Raw genomic sequence first — 24,333 nt, forward strand, 5'->3', positions numbered from 1 at the left:
TGATTATAGAATTTGGGGAATTCTTTTTGTTTGTTCCTTGATTCTTTTACTGTAACAATGTGTGTGCCATAAATTGAGATCAGTGATTTAAAAGACCCTCGAGGGGCTTGGTACAAAGGCAATTTGTATAATCACGAATGCATAATGTTTAACATCGCATTTGCTATTTGAAGTAATGTAATTGGGAAAAAAATAAAGAGGTTGGGAGTTTTACATCCTTGAATATGTTTTATATGTTATGCTTGATTTTATTTTGAAAATTTCATCTTAAATATGTTTTACATGTTATGTTTATGTATTTTAATTTGAGATAATAGGTTATTTTAAAACATTTATTATAAAATTTAAGTTTATATTTTAATTAATATTGTGTTTAATATTTTTAATAATTTGCATTTTTGGCATTTTTTGAAAATTTTAGCAACTTTTGCATTTTGTACCTTTCTTTGAAAAAGTGTGTGCCTCACCTTGCATCTCATGCCTCAGGTGGAAAATGCCCCTTGCGCTTTTTTTTTTGCTCCTTGACTTATAAATCCAAGGCCTTGCCATTTTTAAGAAAAAGAAAAAGGAATTGGACTCCTTCCTTTAAATTTGGATTCTTCCATGTTTACAATGTGCTTTAATCGACTGATACTTGGTGGATATTACATTTTGCTTGTATGTGGCTTCTTATGGAATGGTCTGCTTGGCTCTCAAATAATTCTTCATGTGAAAATATTTTGTTTTACTTGTTAAAATCTGCATAGTCCTTGTTAGATGGAAAAGACAATTTTTGGTTTCATTATCGCTATGATTTGGTTTCAATGATCTTCCTTGGATAAGTGGGTACATATACGTTTTTTTTTGAGAAGAGTCGACAGATTTTATTGATCAAAGAGAAAGTACATGCGGAAATGCACATCTTAAGGGGGAAAAACCCCTGGAAATTACACAGGAATCAAGCTATCACTATATAGGACATCCAAATGGGCACCTAATTTGTTTAGGCCATCTGCAACTGAGTTTAAATGCCTTGGAATCCAAATCAGATTTGCATTTAGCGAATCCAGAGTCTCTGGCTTCTGCCAAGAAGTGATCTAACATCCATGGACCACCTTCTTTGTTTCTTAGCCATTTAATGGTGTTTGCTGAGTCTCCTGCTATTGGTTAAACTTTGAATGTTCAGAGTTCTTACAATTCTTAATCTCGTGATGGCTGCCAACACTTACCTTTGTGGAGTCAGCGACACCTATTGGACCACTGAAAGTCCATATTAATAGGCCCCTTTCATCTCCTATAATGCCTCCTATGCCAGTAACTCCTGGGCACCCTAACACACTCCCGTCAAAGTTTAAAAACATCCCTCCTTCCCTTCTTACTCATAAACCATGGGGGACGGCATGGGGGATGATATCTAGTGAAAAAGGAAGGATTGAGCGCTGCTTCTAAGGTCGTTCATTGATAATCCTCTGAAATGATCAGAATTGGTAGCCCAAAGATTACAATGATAGGTGATTTGAGAGACTCGATTCTCATGAGTTTTTAACTTGTTGAAGAGGCGGTTGTTCCTTTCTTCCCACACACTCCACATCACCACATGTAGGATTGTTTGCCAATAGGTTTTACCTCTTTTGCTTACCCCTCTGCCTTGCCATTGTTGAATGAAATCCTGAATATTCTCCGGTGCAACCCAGTTATAGCCTGCCATCTCCAGAATGTGGTTCCAAAACTTCTTGGATTCCTTGCAGTGAAGAAGTAAATGATTGGCTGATTCTCTTTTATTCAAGCACAAGACACAAACATGGGGGAGATGAAGAGTCTTCCCAAGCTTTTCTTTTGGTGCAGGTCACATGTGTTGATCCTCTGCAAATAGGCTTCCCATGCAAAGAAGTAAACTCTTAAGGGTATGTGTCTGCACCAAATATTCTTGAAGGGAAAAGAGGAGTTCTGTTCACTTGCAGTCAAAGCCTAAAAAGATTTGGAAGAGAAATCGTCATTAGGGTGGGGGGACCAAATTCTTGAGTCTTGGGAGTTTGGTGAGATGTAAGCCTCTTTTAGAGCTTGGAGGAGACCTGCTACTTCTGATTATCTCTGGGTCTCTAAGTGGTCTTCTAAGGCTTAGGTTTAAGGTATTCTCAGACTGAGTGGCAGGAAAACAAGAGCAGAGGGATGCATCTTGATCTAGAGTTAGGCTAAACAATTTGGGGAAAGAGGTAGCTAGGGTAGGTTGCCCCACCACAGGTCTTTCCAGAACTTAATTCTGCGGTCATTACTTACTCTGTATCTAATGAAAGGGAAGAAAATACTGCTATTTGTAGATTTAATCCAATTCAAGTGGAGAGTGCTATCCCAACCATTAGAGCTTGTCCTGTACTTGTTGGAGATGATTGCTGCCCACAGAGAGTTAGACTTGTAGAGAACACTGATGTGGGCCCCACTGCAGTGGTCTCCACTGTGTTCGTAGGACAGCAGTATTTGTTTCAGTTATAGTAGTGTCAGTTTGAGTCAGTTTGCTAATTCAGCTGTTATTTATTTCAGTTTTATTTACTTTCTTTATTATGTAAGTACCAAGGGCAGATGTGTCCTTTCATCATGTACTAAACATAAACCTATAAATATTAAGAGAGTGGCGGCGGTAGATCTGTCAAGAATCTGTCCCTCCTTTCAACAACTTGTGTTCTCTTGCTTCTCTTCTATTCTCTCCCTTTTCTCTCATATTCTTTTCTGTTTTACAAACCTAAAACCTTTTAGCATTCAAGATTGATTACAGTCTTGATCTTCTACTTGGTATCAGAGCCTATCTAGGGCTTCTCATGTGTATCTAGTCCAGTCGATCACATGAGAACTAGCTAGGGCTGGAAGCCTTGAAGAAGTTTTTCGTTGGCTGAATCTTGGAGATTACCAGGAGAGGTTCGCAGCAGTTGAAGACTTACGGCAGCCTGCAGAGAGTTGGTAATCAGGAAGAGGCAGCGAAGGTTAGGGTTTAGGTAACCCTAGAAGACAGTACACCGAAGGCAGGTAATCAGTAAGTAAGTTTGTTTCTTTACTGATTTTTAGAGATTGCAATCAGCCGAGATAGGTTGGACCTATCTAGAAAGAGGGGCCGAACTGTGTTCAAGTTTGCTCTAGGGTTTGGCTTGCCGAACTGTGATTAAGTTTGTGTCTAGGATTTGATTGTTGGGCCGAACCCTCATCTTTAAAGGGGATTAGTTTTTTAGGGTTTCACAGTGCCCTACGACAAGTCCTACTGGTGCGGACTGCTTGGAGAGTGCAGCTGAGCACTTTAGTGATTTCAGATCACTAATTTTCTTCAAACCAACAGTTGAAACCCTATTTTTGTTCTCACAGTAGTGGTTTCAGAGAACATCTCAGATTGATAGGCGATTGATTTCAGATCAGTTTTGTGTTGGTATTCCTGATCGGATCAGACCAGTTTCAGATTGGTTTTGTGTTGGTATTTCTGATCGGATCAGATCAGATCAGTTTCGGATCAGCTCTCAGACTTACTTCCTTGACTCTGTTTTTTGGTATAATTGCTCTAACAGTTTGTAGCCACTGAATCTTGATCAAAGATGGAGTTCAAGGGTCAGGGAGATAGTAGTTTTGGAAACCACAGTTATGGTAATGTATCTGAAACCGGGTTTCAGATTACAACTATGAGATTTGATGGGTCAGATTATTTGGAGTGGGCACAATCAGCCATGATGGCTATTGGAGGAAGGGGAAAACTGGGTTACCTCTTGGGAGATGTGAAAGAACCTTCCAAGGAGGATCCAATATACACCAAGTGGGTTCAAGAGAACTATTTAGTTATGGCATGGCCGTGTAATTCCATGCAGCCACATATAAGCCGAAATTACTTGTGGGCAAAGACAGCCAAAGAAATATGGGATGTTGTGAAAGAAACCTATTCCCAACCCCTCAATGTTGCCAGAGCCTATGAACTGAAGTGTGAGGTGAACAACCTTAAACAAGGAGAGAAACCAGTTTCTGTCTACTTCTCTACCTTGAAATCCTTGTAGCATGAGATTGACCATCTGGAAACCCTTGAGTGGGAGAGTCCCAAAGATGCACAGACTCACAGAAAACAAGTTGAGACGAATAGGGTATTTGAGTTTCTGGCTGGTTTGAATTCAGAATATGACATTGTGTGACAACAAATATTGACAAGAGATAGTGTGACCCTCTCTCAAGCATACTCCTTGGTGCATAGTGAAGAGACTAGGAGGAAAGTTATGATGCAGCCTCAGCCTTCTTTCCCAGCCTTGACAACTATTAAACCAAAGCCAGGGGGTGACTCAGAAAGGGACCGGAAGAAGGAAGATAAACGGGATCTGGTATGTGAACATTGCAAGAAACCCAAGCACACAAAAGATACTTGTTGGAAGCAACATCCTCACTTGGTCCCAGCAAAACTGAGAAATAAGAAGGGTAATGCTCATATGGCAGTGAACATTGATTCAACATCCTCATCAGGTACATCCCTGGAGACTTTAGCTGCTGTTCGGGCTGCCCTCATACAGTTGGAAAAGGAAGTTGGAAGTTCAACTCAGCCATCCTAGTCCCCATCAGCTCCTGCTACATCTGCATTTGCACATTCAGGTACTTGAGCCTCAGCTTACCATGCTTCAGCTCCTGGTAATACTGATCACTGCTGGGTAATAGATTCAGGTGCATCTGACCATATGACTAGCTTGCCATCTTTGTTTACTTCTTATCACTTGTCCTCTGGCCGAGATAGAGTATCCATTGCTGATGGCTCTCTTGTTCCCATTTCGGGCAAGGGGGGCATCAAGTTATCGGACACTATCTCTTTATCTTCTGTTTTGCATGTTCCTAAGCTTGATACCAACCTCCTTTCAGTTAGTAGTATTACCAAACACATGAACTGTTCAGTAACCTTTTTCCCTGACCAATGTGTTTTTCAGGATTTGGAGACGAGGAAGGTGATTGGAATTGGCCGTGAGACGAACGTGATCTATCTGCTAGGGGAGAGTACCTGACGGGAAGAGTCAGTGGATAAGAAGTCTTTTGTTTCCCAGTTTGTGAGTTCGGTTATGCCAAAGCATAGCCGATTAGGTCATTTGTCTTTTAAGTCTTTGAATCTGTTTCCTGCTTTATTTGAGTCTGTTGAGCTATCAGAGTTGAGGTGTGAGAGTTGTGAGCTTGCCAAACATTGTAGAACCTCTTATTCTTTAAGTAATAAAAGGAGTAATTTCCCTTTTGATATTGTGCATACTGATGTTTGGGGGCCATATCATATATCTTCTATGGGTGGGTACAGATATTTTCTACTGTTTGTTGATGACCATACCCGGTTTTCTTGGGTATATCTTATGCGTTCTCGGGATAAGGTTCCTGCTCTGACCCAAAACTTCCATCAGATGATTCTCACTCAGTTTGGAACTAAAATCAAAGTCCTCAAATCTGATAATGCAAAGGAATACTTTGCTCAACCATTGACCTCCTACCTTCATAGCCATGGAGTTATTCACCAGAGCACTTGCCCTTATACACCACAGCAGAACGGCGTTGCCGAAAGGAAGAATAGGCATATCTTGGAGGTGGCTAGAAGCATTATGTTTACCTCCAATGTACCTATTCGCTTCTGGGGTGATGCTATCCTCACGACAGTTTATCTCATTAATCGAGTTCCTTCTCGGGTCCTTGATATGAGAACCCTTTTTTCCCTTCTTTACCCAGACAAGGAGTTGTTCATTGTTCCCCTTAAAACCTTTGGTTGTACCTGTTTCGTCCAGCTTCTCGGGCCTCATCATTCCAAGTTTGACCCTAAGGCCTCCAAATGCATTTTCCTTGGTTATGCACAAACTCAAAAGGGTTATTGTTGCTATGATCCGGTTTCAGGGAAACGGTTTGTCTCTATGGATGTCACCTTCTTTGAGGAGACACCCTATTATCCTAGGGTTTCTCCTTAGGGGGAGAGCAGTAAAAGTGGGGCTGTTTTGAGTTTCCTTCCTCAGGGGGAGAGTAGTGAGAGTGGAAGTGGTGCTGTTCCTTTACCTATTCCACTGGGTAATGAAGGTTGTGGTGGTGAGGGTGGTCAGAGGGAGCCGGAGTTGAGAGTCTTTCACAGGCGATGCAGGCTGGTTGATCCTAGTCTTCGGTAGTCCCGGCCAGATCCAGTTCCTTCTGCGGCTTCAGATCCAGAGCCTACTGACATACCTCTCGCTGTTGCCACTTCCCCTCCTGTGGATGACCTTGATCTCCCTATTGCCATTCGCAAAGGGAAACAACATTGCACCACTTCTACAGCTCACAACATCTCACAGTTCCTATCCTATGATCGTCTATCACCATCTTACCGGTTCTATCTCACTTCCATTGCCGATGTCCCTATTCCAAGAACAGTGCACGAAGCCTTATCGGTTCCATAATGGAAAGATGCAATGCAAGTCGAAATGGATGCCCTGTTGAAGAATAATACCTAGACACTGGTTGACCCACCAAAAGGAAAGAAACTGGTGGGATGCAGATGCGTATTCACTGTGAAGCATAATGCTGATGGCTCTATTGAAAGATACAAAGCCCAGCTGGTTGCAAAGGGATTCACTCAGACTTATGGTATAGACTACTTGGAGACCTTTGCCCCAGTAGCCAAGATGGCCACCATTCGAGTTTTGTTATCCCTTGTAGTAAATCATTCTTGGCCCTTGTTTTAGATGGATGTTAAAAATGCCTTTTTGAATGGAGACTTACAAGAAGAGGTTTACATGCAGTTGCCTCCTAGATTCTATGATACAGAGACAGGTAAGAAGGTTTGCCGACTGAACAAGGCATTGTATGGTTTGAAGCATTTACCTAGAGCCTGGTTTGATAGGTTCAGATTAGCCCTTGGAAGGTTTGGTTATGTACATGCCCAGTTAGATCATACACTATTCATCAAAAGGATGGAGTCCTCTCTGACACTACTAGCAGTATATGTAGATGATATTGTGGTGACAGGAAATGACAGTCATGAGATTGAGTCTCTCAAGCAGTTCCTTCATCAAGAGTTTGAGGTAAAAGATCTTGGTGCACTACGGTATTTTTTGGGTATTGAGGTTGCTAGATCCAAGCAGGGGATTTTTATCTCTCAGAGAAAATATGTTCTAGATCTGTTGGCGGAAACTGGAAAGCTGGGTGTTAAGCCGACTGATACACCCATCGAACAAAATCACAAGATTAGTGCAGAGGGTGGGGACCCTCTTGAGGACAAAGTTATGTTCCAACGGTTGGTTGGAAAGCTTCTATATCTCTGTCTCACTCGGTCGGATATCAGCTATGCAGTTAGTGTTGTCAGCCAGTACATGCACTCCCCTAGAACTTCTCATCTTCTTGCGGCAGAACAAATATTAGCATACTTGAAGAGATGCCCGAGTAGAGGTATATTACTCAAGAACAATAATCATATGAGGGTGGAAGTCTATACAGATGCCGATTGGGCTGGAAGTGTTGATGACAGAAGGTCTACCTCTGGATATTGTGCCCTTGTGGGAGGTAACCTTGTCTCTTGGAGGAGTAAGAAGCAGAGTGTTGTTTCCCGCTCCAGTGCTGAAGCGGAATACATGTCAATGGCTAATGGAGTGGCTGAAATCTTATGGCTGAGGTCACTACTTGAAGAGTTGGGTATTGACTATGAAAAGCCCTTAATGTTGTATTGTGATAATCAGGCAGCTATTAATATAGCCCACAACCCAGTGCAGCATGACAGAACTAAACATATCGAAGTTGATCGACATTTTGTGCGAGAAAGAGTTATATCACAAGAAGTGTGTCTTCCGTACATCACATCCAATATGCAGCTCGCGGATATCCTCACCAAGGCTGTACCGAGGAAGAAGTTAGAGATAGACCTATCCAAGTTGGGCATGATAGATATCTACTCCCAACTTGAAGGGGAGTGTAGAGAACACTGATGTGGGCCTCACCGCAGTGGTCCCACTGTGTTCGTAGGACAACAGTATTTGTTTCAGTTATAGTAGTGTCAGTTTGAGTCAGTTTGCTAATTCAACTGTTATTTATTTCAGTTTTATTTACTTTCTTTATCATGTAAGTACCAAGGGCAGATGTGTCTTCATCATGTACTAAACATAAACCTATAAATATTAAGAGAGTGGCGGCGACAGATCTGTCAAGAATCTATCCCTCCTTTCAGCAACTTGTGTTCTCTTGCTTCTCTTCTATTCTCTCCCTTTTCTCTCATCTTCTTTTCTGTTTTACAAACCTAAAACCTTTTAGGATTCAAGGCTGATTACAGTCTTGATCTTCTACTAGACTCTCTAGGATATCTCCAAAGCCATTTCCCCAAAAGGGAGGTATTCTTCTCCTTGAGATGGCCAATGCCCAACCCGCCTTCCTCCTTAGGCTTACAAACTTGATCCCAACTTACCAAGTGATTTCTTTTTTCCCCTCTGCCTTCCCAAAGGAAATTTCTTTGGAGTTTCTCAAGCTGGTTTCTGACTTTCCCAGGGATTTGGAAGATTGACAAGTAGAATATCGGCAAGTTTGCAAGGGTGGCCTTTAAAAGAGTGAGTCTGCCCCCTTTTGACAGATAGCAGCTCTTCCAAGTTGTTAGTTTTTTCTCGCATTTTTCTATTACTGGCCCCCAAAAACTGAGACTTTTTGGATTTCCCCCCAGTTGCATCCCCAAGTATAAAATTGGAAAATGCTCCTCTCTGCACCCCAAAATGTATTTAAAGGATTCCAACAGTCCTTCAACAGAATTTACTATGACATTGCTACTTTTGGTTGACCCACAAACCAATTACCATCTCAAAGCAATTGATCACTCTTTTAGAATTTGTTATTGTGGAGACTCTGTAACTTGATGTACCTTATTAGTATAGTCCCTATTGTATATTACTTTTACATCTTATTCTTTTCTCTCAGCCCTATATGGGCATTATTGTAATTGTACATATTTTTTAATATATAAGAGACTCTTTGAAGTGGGGGTCATTCATTTCTTGACACCTCTAAGATTATTCTTGTTCTTTTCTCTATTCGGCCAAGAGTGTTGACATGGTATCAGACCATGTTTCTTTTTGATCTATTTTCTTGTTCTCTTGAACCTCACTAGAAGTAGTAAACCTGTTGTATTAGGGCTGTCTTGATCAACCCTTTTCTGTTCTTTCTTCTTTGCGCAACCAGCAGGAGAGATTTCTTTATGCCTTGTTTTGTTTGAAGGAAAAGGTAGGGAAAGGAAGGGAAAGGTAGAAAATCTATACAAGATTTATTTATAAAGGTTTCCCCACATTTCCTTTCTTTCCTTACTTTTTCCTTCAAACCAAACACAACCTTAGATCTCTCTCGAAGACATTGGTTTGAGGCCAAACTTCAGATCTGGTGTTGCCTAGACCTGATATATTCTCCCTACAAGCAGCATCTGATTTGGTGAAGTTTTCGAAGGAGTTCTGATCTTCTTCTTGGGGCGGCAACACTATACAGTTTCCTTTTTTGGACTGCAACAACTTTGGACTTAAGATCTGATGTCACCCAGACCTGATCTATTCCACCTACAAACAACATATGATTTTGTGAAGTTTTCGAAGGAATGCTATCTTCTTGGGGTGGCAGTATTGTTCAGTTTCCATTTTTGTACTGCAACTCTTTTTTGGACTTCAGGTCTTCTACATCAGCCTGCGATTTAAGTTTTTCTCTATAGATTGAAGGGTTCTCTCAAGCTCTACTTAACCCTACACTTAGTTTCTGTTTGGAGTTTTTAAGGACTGCCTCATTCAGCATAAGATACCTCCTTGATCTTGAAGAAGACACTTGTTGTGTTGGTAAATCATAGATTTCTCTCAATCGGCTGACTCGATTGACCTATAACCCTAGATCTGGTGTCGTCCGTCGTCCTAGGGTTTTTTGCCTCCCATTTATTTGATTCAGACTTCAAATTCATATTTGAAAGGCCTTAGACTCGACATTCTTAAATGCATGCCTTTTTTGGACTGTCATCTTGAGTTCTTGATTACTGAATTTGGTTGTCTTTGATATCCTTGTGCTTGGACTGTTGTTTTCTTGTTTAAATGGCCTCTGATAGAGTCGATACTATTTTTATAATACTGGAAGGATCTACCTATGGAATTGACACTGCTGCTGTAGCACATGGGAGTAAGAAATCTACTACTGGTGGCGATTCTTTTGTTAAAGGTGATTCTCTGGCATCTATGGTTGAGCAAAACATTCAACAACTGGTAACATTTGCTATTCCTTCTGCTCTTTCTGCTATTGGCTTACCTGGTGAGTTTGCCGGTTATTGTGCCTCTCCTCCTCATATTTGGATCATTGACTCTGGAGCTACCAACCACATGACAGGAGCTTACCCTAACCAACCAAGTAACCTTACTAAAACCCATCACAAACATATTGTTACTACCAATGGTGAAAAGTTAAACATCATTGGTAGTAGTGACCTGTTTCTTAAGCTTTCACCCACTGCATCTTTCCCTCTTACTAAGACCCTTCTTGTTCCTTATCTCACTACAAACTTGATTTCTGCTGGCCAATTATTTGATGAAGGTAACATTCCCATCTTCTCTTAGGATGGATGTTTGATTCATGACCAAGGCACTGGGAATGTGAAAGGGAAGGGGCGCATGTTGGGCAGTTTGTATGTACTGATTGGGTTTTTCTCCAGTGTAGAGGTCCTTGAAGTTATAAAGGCCTCTGTGGTTTCCTCTACACCCTCCACTTTCCTCTGATCCACTTTGAGTTTAGAAATGAAAAGTTTCTTTTGTCTTCCTGATGCATGAGTGAAAAAACCTGGAATTATTGTCCCCTTCTTTCAACCATCTCTCTCGTGATCTTTACTCCCAATAAGTTTCTTCCCTCCTAATCAACTTCTCCCACATTGTTCTCAATTCAGCTCTTCTCCTACTTGTTTCATCCAATTTTCTGTTCTGCTCACTTAGGTCCAGCTCTTCTAATTCCGTAAGGATTTTGTTCTTCTCTTCTTCAAGGGCTTCAAATTCCTCTCTTCCCCAAGCCTTTAACTTGCTTTTTAATAACTTCAATTGCATTCTCTTGCATATTTGATCTGGTGAAATGCCTGTTGTTGAGAGGGAGGTCATACAAGCTGTGTCTGTTTATTAAGCTTGAGAAATTCGTCATATTGCTGGAGTTCTACCAATGGAGTGTTCAATGCTGAACCTTATGACGTTAATGTCACCACCTACAAACCACAGAATGTCGTTGAACTCATGCACTGAGTCCAGTTCTTCCCAAAACCTTGTTCTATCTGAGGGGGAATTTGACCCATACACACCAATCATTATCCAATTGAAACCATCTTTTTTGTTAGTGAATAACACAGATAAAGAAAATATCCCCTTGTCAACTTCTGTACCCGAAACCTCTTCTTCATTCCAAGTGAGGATGATGCCCCCCAATGATCCTGTTGCAGGGATAGTTGTCCATTTTTCCCCTCTAGTTTCCAGATTGGTTTAATCAGTTTTCTGTCTACAATCTCTTTTTTTGTTTCTTGCAGAATAACTATGTTTGAACTTTCTCTTCTTAGAGCCTCTTTCACTAGACACCTTTTCAGCTGTCCTGCCAATCCCCCGATTTCCAGCTTAGAATTTTCATTGGGTTTGTCTTGAGTAATTTCCCTTAAACACCCTATGCCCTTCCGATCTATTATCTTTCAGTCCCCATTGCAGTCTTTTCAATTCCCTTTTAGAACTCTTTCTTTCGCTTATTCCCTGATCTTTCCCTCTCAAGTTGTTCTCTTTCTCAGTTGAAGTTTGAGTTTTGATTGTTCCTGTCTTCTGTTGAGACCTAGTAATTTGGCCATCTTGCTAATGCATTCTTTCAAACTGCCTGTCTCTATATTACTCAACCAGACCTGTTTTGCCAAGTTTTCTTGGGGGGGGGGGTGCTGGCGCTCTAATTTGGTTGGGATAGCTCTCCATTTGAACCCGAAAAAAGAGAGAAAAGGTGGTTGCTGTGAGAGGATGGTGAGGAAACAAAAACTGAATTAACAAGCAAAGAGGGGGAAGAGGAGACTCTAGGTTGCGGTTGGCAGCTGTGTTGGGTCTTGGAGAGGTTTGAAGACGAATCTCTTCCTTGTCTTTTAACATGGTCTTTTGGGTCTGTGTCCCCATAGTCCGGATTGACCAGAGGCATCTGTTTGAGCATCTCTACACATCCCCAATTTTCCTTCCGTGAGAACTAAGAACCTATTTTTTACCCTTTCCAAAGTGACTTCTTGAGGTTCCGACTCGACATCCGTCGCGTAAGAGCTCAAATCTTCGTCAGAGTCTTCAGCTTCATATGAATTGAAGGAACCTGACTTCAAAGAGGAGGTGGGAGATCTGAAACTTCCTTCTCGTGGCCTCTTGAGCTGGGAGGGGTGTCAAGCATCGCTTGGCCCTTGAAGGAGGGGGTTTCAGGTGGCTTGAATAAGGGCCATCCATCTTCTTTGGAGAAATTTGGTCCTTTGTCTTGAGATGGCCCATGGCTTTTGAGTGTTTTGAAAGTGGGTTCGTGTTGGGACCCCAACCCATGTGAGACTTGAGGCCCATACCCCTAACCAGCACGGGGACCAGCCCATAGTGCCTATAAAGGCCCATGAGGAGCATAGCATTTTGAAAGAAGCCAAACGCCCGCCCATTCGCTACATGTACACAAGGAAGACACGTCAGCCATGAACAATCCCATGCACATGTCGTGATTTCCTTGTACACTATAAATATTTGAAAATAAACGAGTAGGGAAGACCTGGCATAATCCGTTTCTCTTCTTTTCTTAGTAGGAGGTTAGGTGTCCTTCGAAGAGACCTTTGCGGTGGGCAGTATCCCATCAAGTTGGTATCACAACTGTCGACGGTGAAGAATGACAAACACGAGATCCTCAACAACGGAGGGATGAATCGATAAGATCGAAGAGGAGCTTCACATGGTGTTCGGGGAGCTGAAAGATTTGAAGGACTCCATCTCGGGGGTAGCCAATTAGTTCCAACGATCATCCCATTCCAACCTGTGCGAAGGAGATAACGAAGACTCCAGTTACTCTGGCCACCCACATGCTGGTTCTGGATTCGGGAGGATGGCCAAGTTAGTATTTCCCTTGTTCTCAGGTGAGGATCCCATCTCCTAGATATTTAGAGCCGAAAGATTTTTTGAGATTAATGAAATTCCTGGGCATCAGCGTGTGTTGATGGCTTCAATCCATTTGGAGGGGGAGGCCATCCAGTGGCTCCAACGGTATTGGCGTTCCAACCCCCAGATTGGGTGGACGGAATTTATAGAGACTTGAACAATTGGGGACGGTGAGGGAGTACCATAATGAGTTTGAGAGGTTGGCTTCTTGGGTATATGGATGGCCTGAATCGGCGTTGGTGGGAGGTTTCTTTGGGGGATTGAGGGATGAGATCCGGTATGAGGTGAAAGCCCTACAACAGATCACTATAAATGTAGTGGCTCACTTGGCCCGCCTGCATGAAGAGACTGAATAAACTCAGACAGGTGAATAAGCCGACTCTGGCCAGACCAATCATCAAGACTTCCCCGACCAAATCTGAACTGGGCCCGTCCAAGCCGGTTGTATCGAATGGTTTACCCCTCGAGTATCTCTCCTGGGTGGAGATGTAGTCATACCGCGAGCATGGACTGTTCTATAACTATGATGAAAAGTTCGGGCCTGAACATCGTTGTAAGAGACCCCGACTATTTCTATTAGAATTGGAGGATCCCGAAGAGAAGGGCCCCACAGTTGAAGAAGGGACCCCAGAAAATGAAGAAGAATCTACAGAGTAGGGGTTGGAGATTTCCCTCCATGCCCTGATTGGCTTGTTCTCACCTCAAACCATGAGGCTGACAGCAGTGATCGGGGACAGCCCTGTGGCTATATTGGTGGATAGCGGGAGTTCTCTAAACTTTGTTTCAGAGCAGCTAGTTGACAAACTCCATTTAGCGGTGGAGTCTATACTGGTTTTCTCAGTCCACGTAGCTAACGGACACAGACTCAGTTGTGATGGGGTAAAGCCGTGAAAATCAAGGTGCAAGGGCACTTCAAGCTGTTGGATGAGTTGGGAGCTGCAACGGTGTTTTCCAAACCGGACTTGAGGGCCGAAGACCATGTCCGAGTCCACCTGGAAGATGTGCTGAAGGAGGCATTCCGGACTCATAACGGGCACTATGAATTCCTGGTTATGCCCTTTAGGCTGACCAATGCTCCATCCACTTTTCAAGCTTTGATGAATGATATATTTCGGCCCTACCTCAGGCGGTTCATTTTGGTATTCTTCGATGCATTACTGGTTTGTAGTGACAGTTGGGATGCCCATCCACAACATCTAAAAACTACCTTGGAGGTCTTGAGGCAACACCGACTCTACGCCAAGAAAGACAAATGTCTATTCGGCCAGACAGAGGTGCACTACCTCGGCCATATTGTCTCTCAAGGCCGGGTTTGAGATGATACTGACAAAATTGCAGCTGTGGTTAATTGGCCCATTCCAGATTCCATACGGGCCCTTAGGGGGTTCCTGGGCCTAACCGGTTACTATAGACAGTTCATAAAAAATTACAGCCTGATAGCTGGCCCTTTGATCCAACTGCTCAAAAATAATGCTTTTATTTGGAATGACCAAGCCCAAGATGCATTCCAGGACCTCAAACAGGTCTTGGCCACCCGTCTACTCTTGCCTTACTAGACTTCTCTCAAGAGTTTGTAGTAGAATGTGATGCATCTAAGTCCGGAGTGGGAGCAATCCTTATGCAACAAGGTAGACCCTTGGCTACTTCAGTAAGGCGTTGTCTGCTGGGACATTCCTTTGTCATCCGTACCGATCACCAAAGCCTCAAGCACTTGTTAGAACAACCAATGCACAACCTGGCTCAGTAGAAGTGGTTGTATAAGTTGTTGGGGTTTGACTACTGGGTGGAGTACAAGCCTGGCGTATCAAACAAGGCGGCGGATGCTCTGTTCCATAGCCAGGAGGTTTTCATGTTGGGTGAATCCCGTCCCAATTTTTCTATCTGGGCCAGGCTCAAGGAAGAAGCCCACCCGGGCAAAACCATATAGAAGATCTTTCAGAGGCTTACAACAGATCCAGCTTCAGCCCCAGGGTTCTACTTAGTGGGGCCAGATCTCTTCTTTAAAGGGTGGCCATTCGGGAATACTTCGTACCTACTATCGGGTAAGCCAACATTTGTTTTGGTCAGGGATGAAGAAGGCCGTCCAGTAGTTTGTAGCCCAATGTCCTACTTGCCAACGTTACAAATCTGACCATCAAACTCCAGTGGGATTGTTGCAGCCTCTTTCGATTCCGACTCAAGTATGGGAGGATATCACCATGGATTTCATCACGGGACTCCCAACTTCCATGGATAAATCAGTAATTATGGTAGTGGTGGATAGGCTAACCAAATACAGTCATTTTATTGGGCTGACGCACCCATACACAACGACCCAAGTGGCACACACCCTTGTCAAGGAGGTGACTAGACTGCATGGCATTCCGTACCTACTGTCGGGTATGCCAACATTTGTTTTGGTCAGGGATGAAGAAGGCCGTCTAGTAGTTTGTAGCCCAATGCCCTACTTGCCAATGTTACAAATCTGACCATCAAACTCCAATGGGATTGTTGTGGCCTCTTCCGGTTCCGACTCAAGTATGGGAAGATATCACCATGGATTTCATCACGAGACTCCCAACTTCCATGGATAAGTGATTATGGTAGTGGTGGATAGGCTAACCAAATGCAGTCATTTTATTGGGCTAGCGCACCCATACACAGCGACCCAAGTGGCACACTCCTTTGTCAAGGAGGTGACCAGACTGCATGGCACCCCATGATCCATTGTGACGGATAGGGACCCAACTTTCATGAGCCGATTCTGGATTGCATGTTTTAAAGCCTAGGGAACTCAGTTGAACCACGCCACTAGCTACCACCCACAAGCCGACAGACAGTCCAAAGTGGTTAACAGGTGCTTGGGGACTTATTTGAGATGCTTTACGGGGGAAAGGCCCAAACCATGGATGATTTGGTTGCCATGGGCCGGGCTATGGTATAATACCACCTATCATTCCAAACTGGGAATGAGCCCAGTAGCAAATGAAGGCCTAGTATGGCAAGAAGCATAGGCCGGTAACCTACCATGAGGGAGAGTTTGTGTTCTTGAAGCTTCATCCCTACCGCCAAGTGTCAATCGCCCAGCGGAAGTGGCCTAAATTTGCACCTCGGTTTTTTGGGCCCTTTCGTATAGTGGGCCGAGTAGGAGAGGGCATACAGACTGGATCTTCCGCCATCTTCTCGCATCCACCCAATCTTCCATGTTTCCCTACTAAAGAAGATTATAGGACCAAACATGAAAGCTAGCCCCACATTGCTGGAGTTTGATGAGGAGGGGTGTCTACAGCCGGGGCTTATGGTGGTTCGAGATCTAAGGTGGGTTAAAATGGGGAAGACAGTGCACAAGGAAGCCTTAATGGTTTGGAAACACCTGCTCGAGGAGGGTGCATCCTGGGAAGATTGTGACAATCTCAAAAAGATGTTTCTAGGCTTCAACCTTGAGGACAAGGTTGTTCTGAAGGAGGGGCGAGTTGTTGGGGCCCCAGCCCATGTGAGACCTGAGGCCCATACCCCTAACCAACATGGGGACCAGCCCATAGTGCCTATAAAGGCCCACGGGGAGCACAACATGTTGAAAGAAGCCAAATGCCTGCCCATTCGCTACATGTACACAAGGAAGACACGTCAGCCATGAACAGTCCCATGCACATTTCGTGATTTCCTTGTACACTATTAATATCTGAGAATAAACGAGTAGGGCAGACCTGGCTTAATCCATTTCTCTTCTTCTTTTCTTAGTAGGAGGTTAGGTCTCCCATGAAGAGACCTCTGCGGTGGGCAGTATCCCATCGGTTCGGGTCGGGCTTGTGCACTTAGGTGGGTGGGTCCACAAAGGCATTATAAGGGGCTAGAGACTTTTGGTGTGGTGGGGGCTTCTATGGGAAGGAAATTGAATTTTTGAAATATTTCCTAGGAGCAGCTTGTGAAGATTTCACCTTTGGCTCCCTTCTTAACTGGCCTTCTGAACTTGTGTTTTTTGGGGAAAGCTCCCTTCTGGCCGAGAGAGAGGAGAGCCCCATCGTCTCTTTTGCCTCTGGGAGATGAAAGCTTCTAGAGGTAATTTTTGAATGAAGCTCCACTGAACTGCTGCCACGTGGAGAGTTATTGTTGTTTTGAGTCGACTTGTTGAATTGCACTGGAGACTCGGTTGTCTTCTCCACTTCCACTGATAGGTAGAACCAGATGTTCCTATCCAGTTGGGGAATTGAGTGGGGAACTATGTGAACGCCACAATTCTGCACCTTGATTCTGGCAAAGCTCAACTTGGTGAAGTTTTTCATTTCAGGATCAATGTCTGGTAGCTCTTTGCAAAGGCCACTGATCAGAGAAAATACCTCATTCATCCAAAGGTGGAAGGGGGGATTGCCTCCTGTTTGACCCAAGTAAGCACTAGCTCCTCCGTTGGAGCGAAACTCACTGCCCTGTTTTCTTCGAAGGGGCTGAGCTTAAGTAGTTTTTGTGAGTGGATGTTAGCGAACAGACCTAGTTCCACCTCTCTCCAACTTAGCGTTTGGGGTTTGGTACAAACAAAAGCTAATTTCCAATTGCCGGAAGGGTGTGTTCTGACGGACGACTGAGATGAAAGCTGACCCTCTTGCCTTGGTTATTTTGTTTTTTCTTTCTAACTGGGGAAACTGGTTTGTTGAGCTGCTTTCAAAGGGAGGGGAAAGGTTTGGGGGGTCAAACGAGCTTGGAAGCTGGTCAAACAAACTCCAACTCACTATGGAAGGTTCTTTGGGAACACAGATGCTACACCCGTGAGTCGTAGATTCCCAACTGTTTAGATGCACAAATCTCTAATTTCTTTCAACTGTAAGAGGAGAACTCTGTCCTTTGCAGTTCTCTTACGATCCACAAGAACCTTTGATTGGGACTTCATTGCCAGCTGAAGAAACTCCCTTACCTACTTGACCTCTTCCTCTTGGTTTTCGACTGTCGTTCTAGTTTGAAAGTTTTTGAGTTGATTGCAACTAATCTTCTATCCATCGTTTTTTTAGGATAATAAAAAGTTTTCCTCTTGCTGGCATTTTTGTTCTTCTATTCATATTTTTTGTTCTTATTAATTAATGAAATGCCCTTGGACCCTTAATTCTGAAGGGATAGGATATCCATCACATTGACGCCCAAAGGTTGCGGAATAAGGGGGCGAATTTCAAAAATTTTTCTCTCCCTTCAACTAGGAATCATTTTCCCTATTTAAAAAATCATATTTTCAAGGATCATTCTTGAACCATAAACTGAACCAGATCTGAACCAAAAGGAGTAGGGAGGGATAATACCTGATACAGAGAAGTAGTATTTCCCAATAGAGGTGTTCATGCCCAAGGAAGGATCCAAAATCTGCTCCCAGCAAAGATGGCGCAGTGCAGGTTGGAGTAGAATCAACAGTGTTCTTCCAAAAGAACTTGACCTTTCGCAAGAATCAGTTGGATGGCTTGTGAATACAACTCCAACCAATCTTTTCTCCAAAAGATTGGTATCAAGATCAAATCTTGATTTCTCCCAAGAACTGGAGATCGAACTGCTGTAGGCGGCGGCTGCAGGAAGGAGGCGGCAAGAGAGTATTTGCAGGGTGCAGAATTCTCTCTTCTAGTAATCTCAGCTCTGAAGACAAGGATCTCTGGATTGCATTGCATGTCTAAAGGTTGCCGCCCCCTCCTTTTATAATCTCAAAGGGATCAGCTCCTAATCCCATTAGGAGTTGCTAACCCAAATCATATTTGGATTAGAAGTCCCTTTAAGTGATAAGGGATAACCCTTATCTTATCTGCAGATTAGATCAGCCATCTCCTAATCTAATTAGGAGGTTTCCAGATCTAAATCTTATTTAGATCTTGGACTCTCCAAGTGGATAGGGTCTGGGCCCAATCCTATCAGTTGATCCATCTCAGAATTCACCCCTTAAGTGACTAATCAAATTAGCCTAGTTCGAAATGGGCTTAAGGCCCATTTAAGGTTATGTGTTCATTTAGCCTTTCAAACTGCTGCCCAGTTGGGCTTCCTTGTATGGCGTGGGACCTAAACATTGATCTACACATCAGCCACATGGGTTCAGCCTAGCCTTTGTTATAAGGCCTGGCTGAATACACTGTTATGGACAGTGCACCCCCTGAAAACCATCTCATGTTCTTTATGGGCTCAACACTTACCCTAAGTGGTCTCTGGGCCAAGCCACCTTGTAACACCCAGGGACTGTGGGCAGATGCAAGATTAGCCCATCAGGTATTATCCTCAATGATCTTACACTTAACCTCTCAGCCCATAATGATCATACACTGCCCGACAAGAGAGGACCTCTCCCTCGGTTGCAAGGAACAATGTTGCACTCTCTGCTTATATGGATCCCGGGAATTAAAACCTTTTGCAAAATTTTAGAAACCATAATATATATACTTTTATATCTCATATAAAATATATTTTGCAAAACAAATCTCAACGATTGAAATCGGCTGCCGGCAGTCTTGGTTTCCATCAGTGAGAGTGCATCCCCGATCATTACCTTTGTCTGACAAAGGGGCTGATCCTGTCACTATGATCACCCACTCAGATGAATTCTCAGACTGTCCCAACATACTCAGGTTTTGACCCCCGCTAAGGATCTCATTGATTGGTACATCAAAGACAGCCCAATCCGACACCTAGTGCAGTATCATAATCAAGTCTAGGGGTCTGGTGTAACTTTCCAGTTTTGCCCATCAATCTCCAAGGTCCAGGGCAATACTGAAAATCTGGTCTAGTTCAAAGATTCAATTGATCCTACGCTGTATGTGCCTAGGGTCTTACCTCGGCAGTTGAGACAAGCCATCCCAATCGATTTGGTGGCACCACAGTGTTAGCCTTGTTGGATAGGTCTCCCCAGACCGACCCACTGGCTGTGAACATTCTAAACTAACACGAGTCTCATTAAGTGTCTAGTTTAAGGGTATAACACAGAAACATACCAAGGGAACATGAATCAAATATGCACTATTATTCATTTACAATAAACTCATAAAGTACATCATTTTGATTGAAGTTAAGGGCATACAAAACTGTCTAACAAATTGTTGAGGTGAACTTTTATAAAGGCAAACTTTAGCTGCCCTTTTGGCTAGGGAAGGAGTGTGTTGGTTTAATTTGGTTGGGGATTCCATGCCTGGGGCTAATATACAAGACTCTTGCATTAGTTTCTTTTACTGTCCAGTCAGCTTTTAGCTGTTGTATTTTTCTGCAGTCTTTTTTTTTGGATTTTGGCACATTTTCCTTTTATTTGCACTGTAATATAGTTTTTTTTTGCTACTGATAAAGTGGTCTGAACTTTGTTTTCATTTGGTGTTGTTATAGGTTTATTTTTATTGAATGAACTCTAGTTCTTGGTTGAAACTTGATACTAAATTCTATACGAGCTTAAGTTTTGTTTTATTTGTTCTTTTCCTAATATACTCAGTTCTTTACTAAACATGCATGTTGCAGCTTCTTGTGAATCAACTGGAGCCACTAACTGAGCAGCAGTTGATGGGCATATGCAACTTGCAGCAGTCATCCCAACAGGCTGAGGATGCTTTGTCCCAAGGGATGGAGGCATTACAACAATCCCTGGCTGAGACTCTGGCCAGTGGCTCTCTTGGTCCCTCAGGTTCGTCAGGGAATGTTGCCAACTATATGGGTCAGATGGCAATGGCAATGGGAAAGCTAGGAACCCTCGAGGGTTTCCTTCGGCAGGTAAGCTCTGGAATTAGTTATAGTTCTGCTGGTAAATCCCCAAGCATTTTCTAGAGTCCTGCTAAATGTAATGCTTCCTATTTTTCATAGGAAAAAGGATTTTCTTATGGGTGACTTGAGGTTCTTATATAGTTGATGATCCAGTGGCTGAGATGGCCACTTGTGTCCCTCCGAATTTGGAGGCATGGGATCAATCCTATGCAACTGCAGGCTGTCTGTGGTAAGGCCAGTGGACCTCTCATGTGCACCCTGCTCTATCCCCATTCTTAATCCCCCTATATGTATAATATGTAATACCAAAAAACAAGGTTTCTTATAGATTGCCTACACATCTTTTAGTTCTTAGGATAGTTTTTGTTACTGGTGCAAAATTTACTTCTTAGAACTAGAACATTAATTTATGATTGGTGTCCAAATGTGGTCACGCCATTTCACATGCAATGACATATTGCCATTACTAGTTAAGTTGTAGGTGCCATGACATGACACATCCATTACCCGTACCATGACCATGGTGTCTGGTTGCATGGATATCTCTGGTACTAGTGTTTAGCATGGTTATGAAGGGTATGGGTGTTAAAAAGTTTATGGAGTCAGTAAACTGATTTACTTCATTAATGGATTTATATTTGCATTGTGTAATTTTTAATATTCAGTTTCAACCGAGCTTTACCCCTACCAATACCTAATATATCCATCAAATCTTTTCTGTTGACCATTGAGTAGAGTTTGAAGGATCCTTGTTATTAGATTCAATGTTTTAAGACTCGGACTGGACTGGACAGTTGGACCAACTTGGGAACTGGATGACATTCCGTTTTTTTTAACCCTGGGTTTCATTTTTCTGGGAAACTGAAAGAACTGGTCAAAACATGGTGGAACAGTTGGTTTCAATGTTCCAACCAGGTTCAATGACCTGCTCAGGTCATTAAATTCAAACTTGAAACCTTAAAGTAATATGCGAGTCAATCCATTAAGTTATTGCTCATTTTGTTCTCATCTGTGTATCTTTAATTAATATATATACAATACTTACATGTGCATTTTCAATAAAATGCAAATAACAAGACTTGAAACCTGGTCATTTATGTTAAAAATAGCACCTTAATCCATCTGATCACCACTTTATATTCGTGTTAAATTACAAAATCTATTATCTGCATTTTTTCAACTCACTGTCAAACTGTTTTACCTGGTGGTCAAACCATTTGATCCGTGCCCTGGCAAAAATTCTAGTTTTTGTCCGATCCAAGTGTTAGAATACTGATTAGACTTGAACATAGGCCCTTGATATCTTCACTTCCGCTTCCATGACATGGTAGGTAAGTCTGTTTCATTACTCCCCCCATGCATCTGCCCTTTTATGATTCCACTGTTGTGATACCACCAGGCTGACAATCTGCGGCAACAAACATTGCAACAAATGCATCGTATATTGACAACCCGCCAATCAGCTCGTGCTCTCCTTGCCATAAATGATTATTTCTCCCGGCTACGTGCACTGAGCTCTCTCTGGCTTGCCCGTCCACGGGAGTGAGAATCTGGGGATGACCTTAATGATATCAATCTTTAAACCGCTGTTCCTGCTGGTGGATCTCAATGCTATACGCTTTGGGTGTTCCACAGACCACAGGTAATACTTGAGGTTGCATTCGGTGGTATTTGTAAGCTATCAGCTATTTGGATTGGCACGACGATCCACTAGGGGTGCAAGTCCCAACTCTCACATGTAACAGTCGTCATATTGGTCGAGAGCTGTTGTATTTTAATTTCTTAACTGAAACCAGAGAGGCAATAATCTGCATATCTTGGTGTTTGTTATACTCCATAGCAATTATTACAGAAGCTTTTGGCAGGTTAAGTAGTTGATTCTGTGGATCTGTATTTCTGTCATCTAAAGTTTGATATTGCAGAAAAAGTGGCTATAAATAACCAAGGTTTTAATTGTTCCAAAAAGTAAGGTCCTAAGGTTGAAAATATTGATATTATGTATTTTAGCAAGGGCAGAAATGGATATCTATTGCTACAATATGGAGTACATTGAATCATGAAGTATATCGATATGTCCTGATGAATCCCACAAATACATTAATAGCTCTAAATTTACGGTTAAAAAGGTAAAAACACATTTTACCCCAAAATATACTCTAGGTGGTGGGGCGACCACCCTAAGATTTTACTAAAAATGTAATAAAACTAGAAGAAACATGGGAGGACATATCTCGCCTTGCCCCAATCAGCGATACAAACCTGATCACATTCTCAAACCATCTCTTACAAATAAATCAGAAAAAAAATTAAAAAAAATCTCAGAACTGGCAGATTCTCAAGCCAGATCTGACAAAATTAAATCGTAAAAAAACAAAAACTTTCAATTATAAAAAAAAAATCTTAACTGGCTGGCCTGTGTAAACATCAAAGACAAGAATTACCTTGGTAATTGAGAAGCCACCAAATAAGTGGATCTCATCGTGCACTCATTTCCTTCATTTGCCAATGCATCAACTGGATGATTTGTTTTTTTATAAGAGAGTGACAAAATAATACAAAATACAAGGATTTGCACTCTACATATTTGTATTGGTACTTTCAAACTAAGCCTAAGAGAGGAGGGATGTAATGTCATGAAAAGATTTACTAAAATTTGGATTACATTCCACTTTCATATCTAGCCAATTGAAATCCTGATAGTGTTGGAGGCCATTGCAAAGGGCATAAGCTTCAACCTGAAGGGAGGTTGTATGACCATAATAAGCAACAAACCCTATTAGAAACTTTCCCTGACTATCATGTATAATGCCACACCCACCTCCAAGGCCCAGATTGCCTCTATAGGCCCCATCTGTGTTTAGTTTGACATTGCCATAGGGGGTCGGACCAAAAGGAACCATTTGACCCTCTTAATGTTAATTTTCTTTGAAGGAATATGTAAGCATGCTTTGATGATCGGGAATACAAGGAATGAACAAGAGCGTATTTAAATCGAATTATGGCTCCTAAGAAGAAACAAATAGCTTACATCATGGAGGAGTCCAACAACAAAATGCAAGTAGAGATAGTGGAGTTGAGAAGACAAATCGAGGCAAGCAACCAAATGGCACAGTACGGAAACTAAACACGTTGAGAAAAGCTTCAAAGAAAAGAGCAGAAGTCAAACTACTAGGAAGAAGAATTGTTTACTGAATAATTAAGAGAAAATTCCATATCAAAAACTGTCTTAACCTTCCCCTAGCTACTCTTTATATAGACATACACCCTTATGTTTCTTACAAGAAAGCTTCCTAATCTATGAAAACACTCTATAATAGAATCCTACTAAAACTCTTAAAAAAGAAAGTCATAATTGAACAAAAATTCGGAAATCAAGATATAATACTAATTTTGTAATTATGAATCAGAATAGAAGTCCTGCGTTGACACTAGCTTGATAAATTCGAACTAAGATAGAAATTCTTTGCTGGTGCTATCTTGGTAAATTTGAACTAAGATGGAAATTCCATGCTGGCGCTATCTTGGTAAATTTGAACTAAGATGGAAATTCCGTGTTGGTGCTAACTTGGTAAATTCG

At 42.3% G+C, this 24,333-nt stretch overlaps 1 protein-coding gene across 12 annotated transcripts in view; it reads left to right on the forward strand.

The window, feature by feature from the left end:
- LOC148871727 (transcription factor TGA2.2-like) overlaps window positions 1–22,721 on the forward strand; it is a 66,213-nt gene extending 43,492 nt beyond the window's left edge. For all 12 annotated transcript variants that reach the window (XM_088969052.1, XM_088969059.1, XM_088969055.1 and 9 more), the window contains 2 exons: window positions 20,517–20,765; window positions 22,156–22,721. In XM_088969052.1, coding sequence (XP_088825178.1) covers window positions 20,517–20,765; window positions 22,156–22,302 — 396 coding nt within the window. In that variant the 3' untranslated portion in view covers window positions 22,303–22,721. The remainder of the gene's footprint in view (window positions 1–20,516; window positions 20,766–22,155) is intronic.
- The last annotated feature ends 1,612 nt before the right edge of the window (window positions 22,722–24,333 follow it).

This window comes from Nelumbo lutea, chromosome 2 (assembly GCF_056320005.1).
Source record: "Nelumbo lutea isolate HS-2025 chromosome 2, American lotus-T2T, whole genome shotgun sequence".
Lineage (NCBI taxonomy): Eukaryota > Viridiplantae > Streptophyta > Magnoliopsida > Proteales > Nelumbonaceae > Nelumbo > Nelumbo lutea.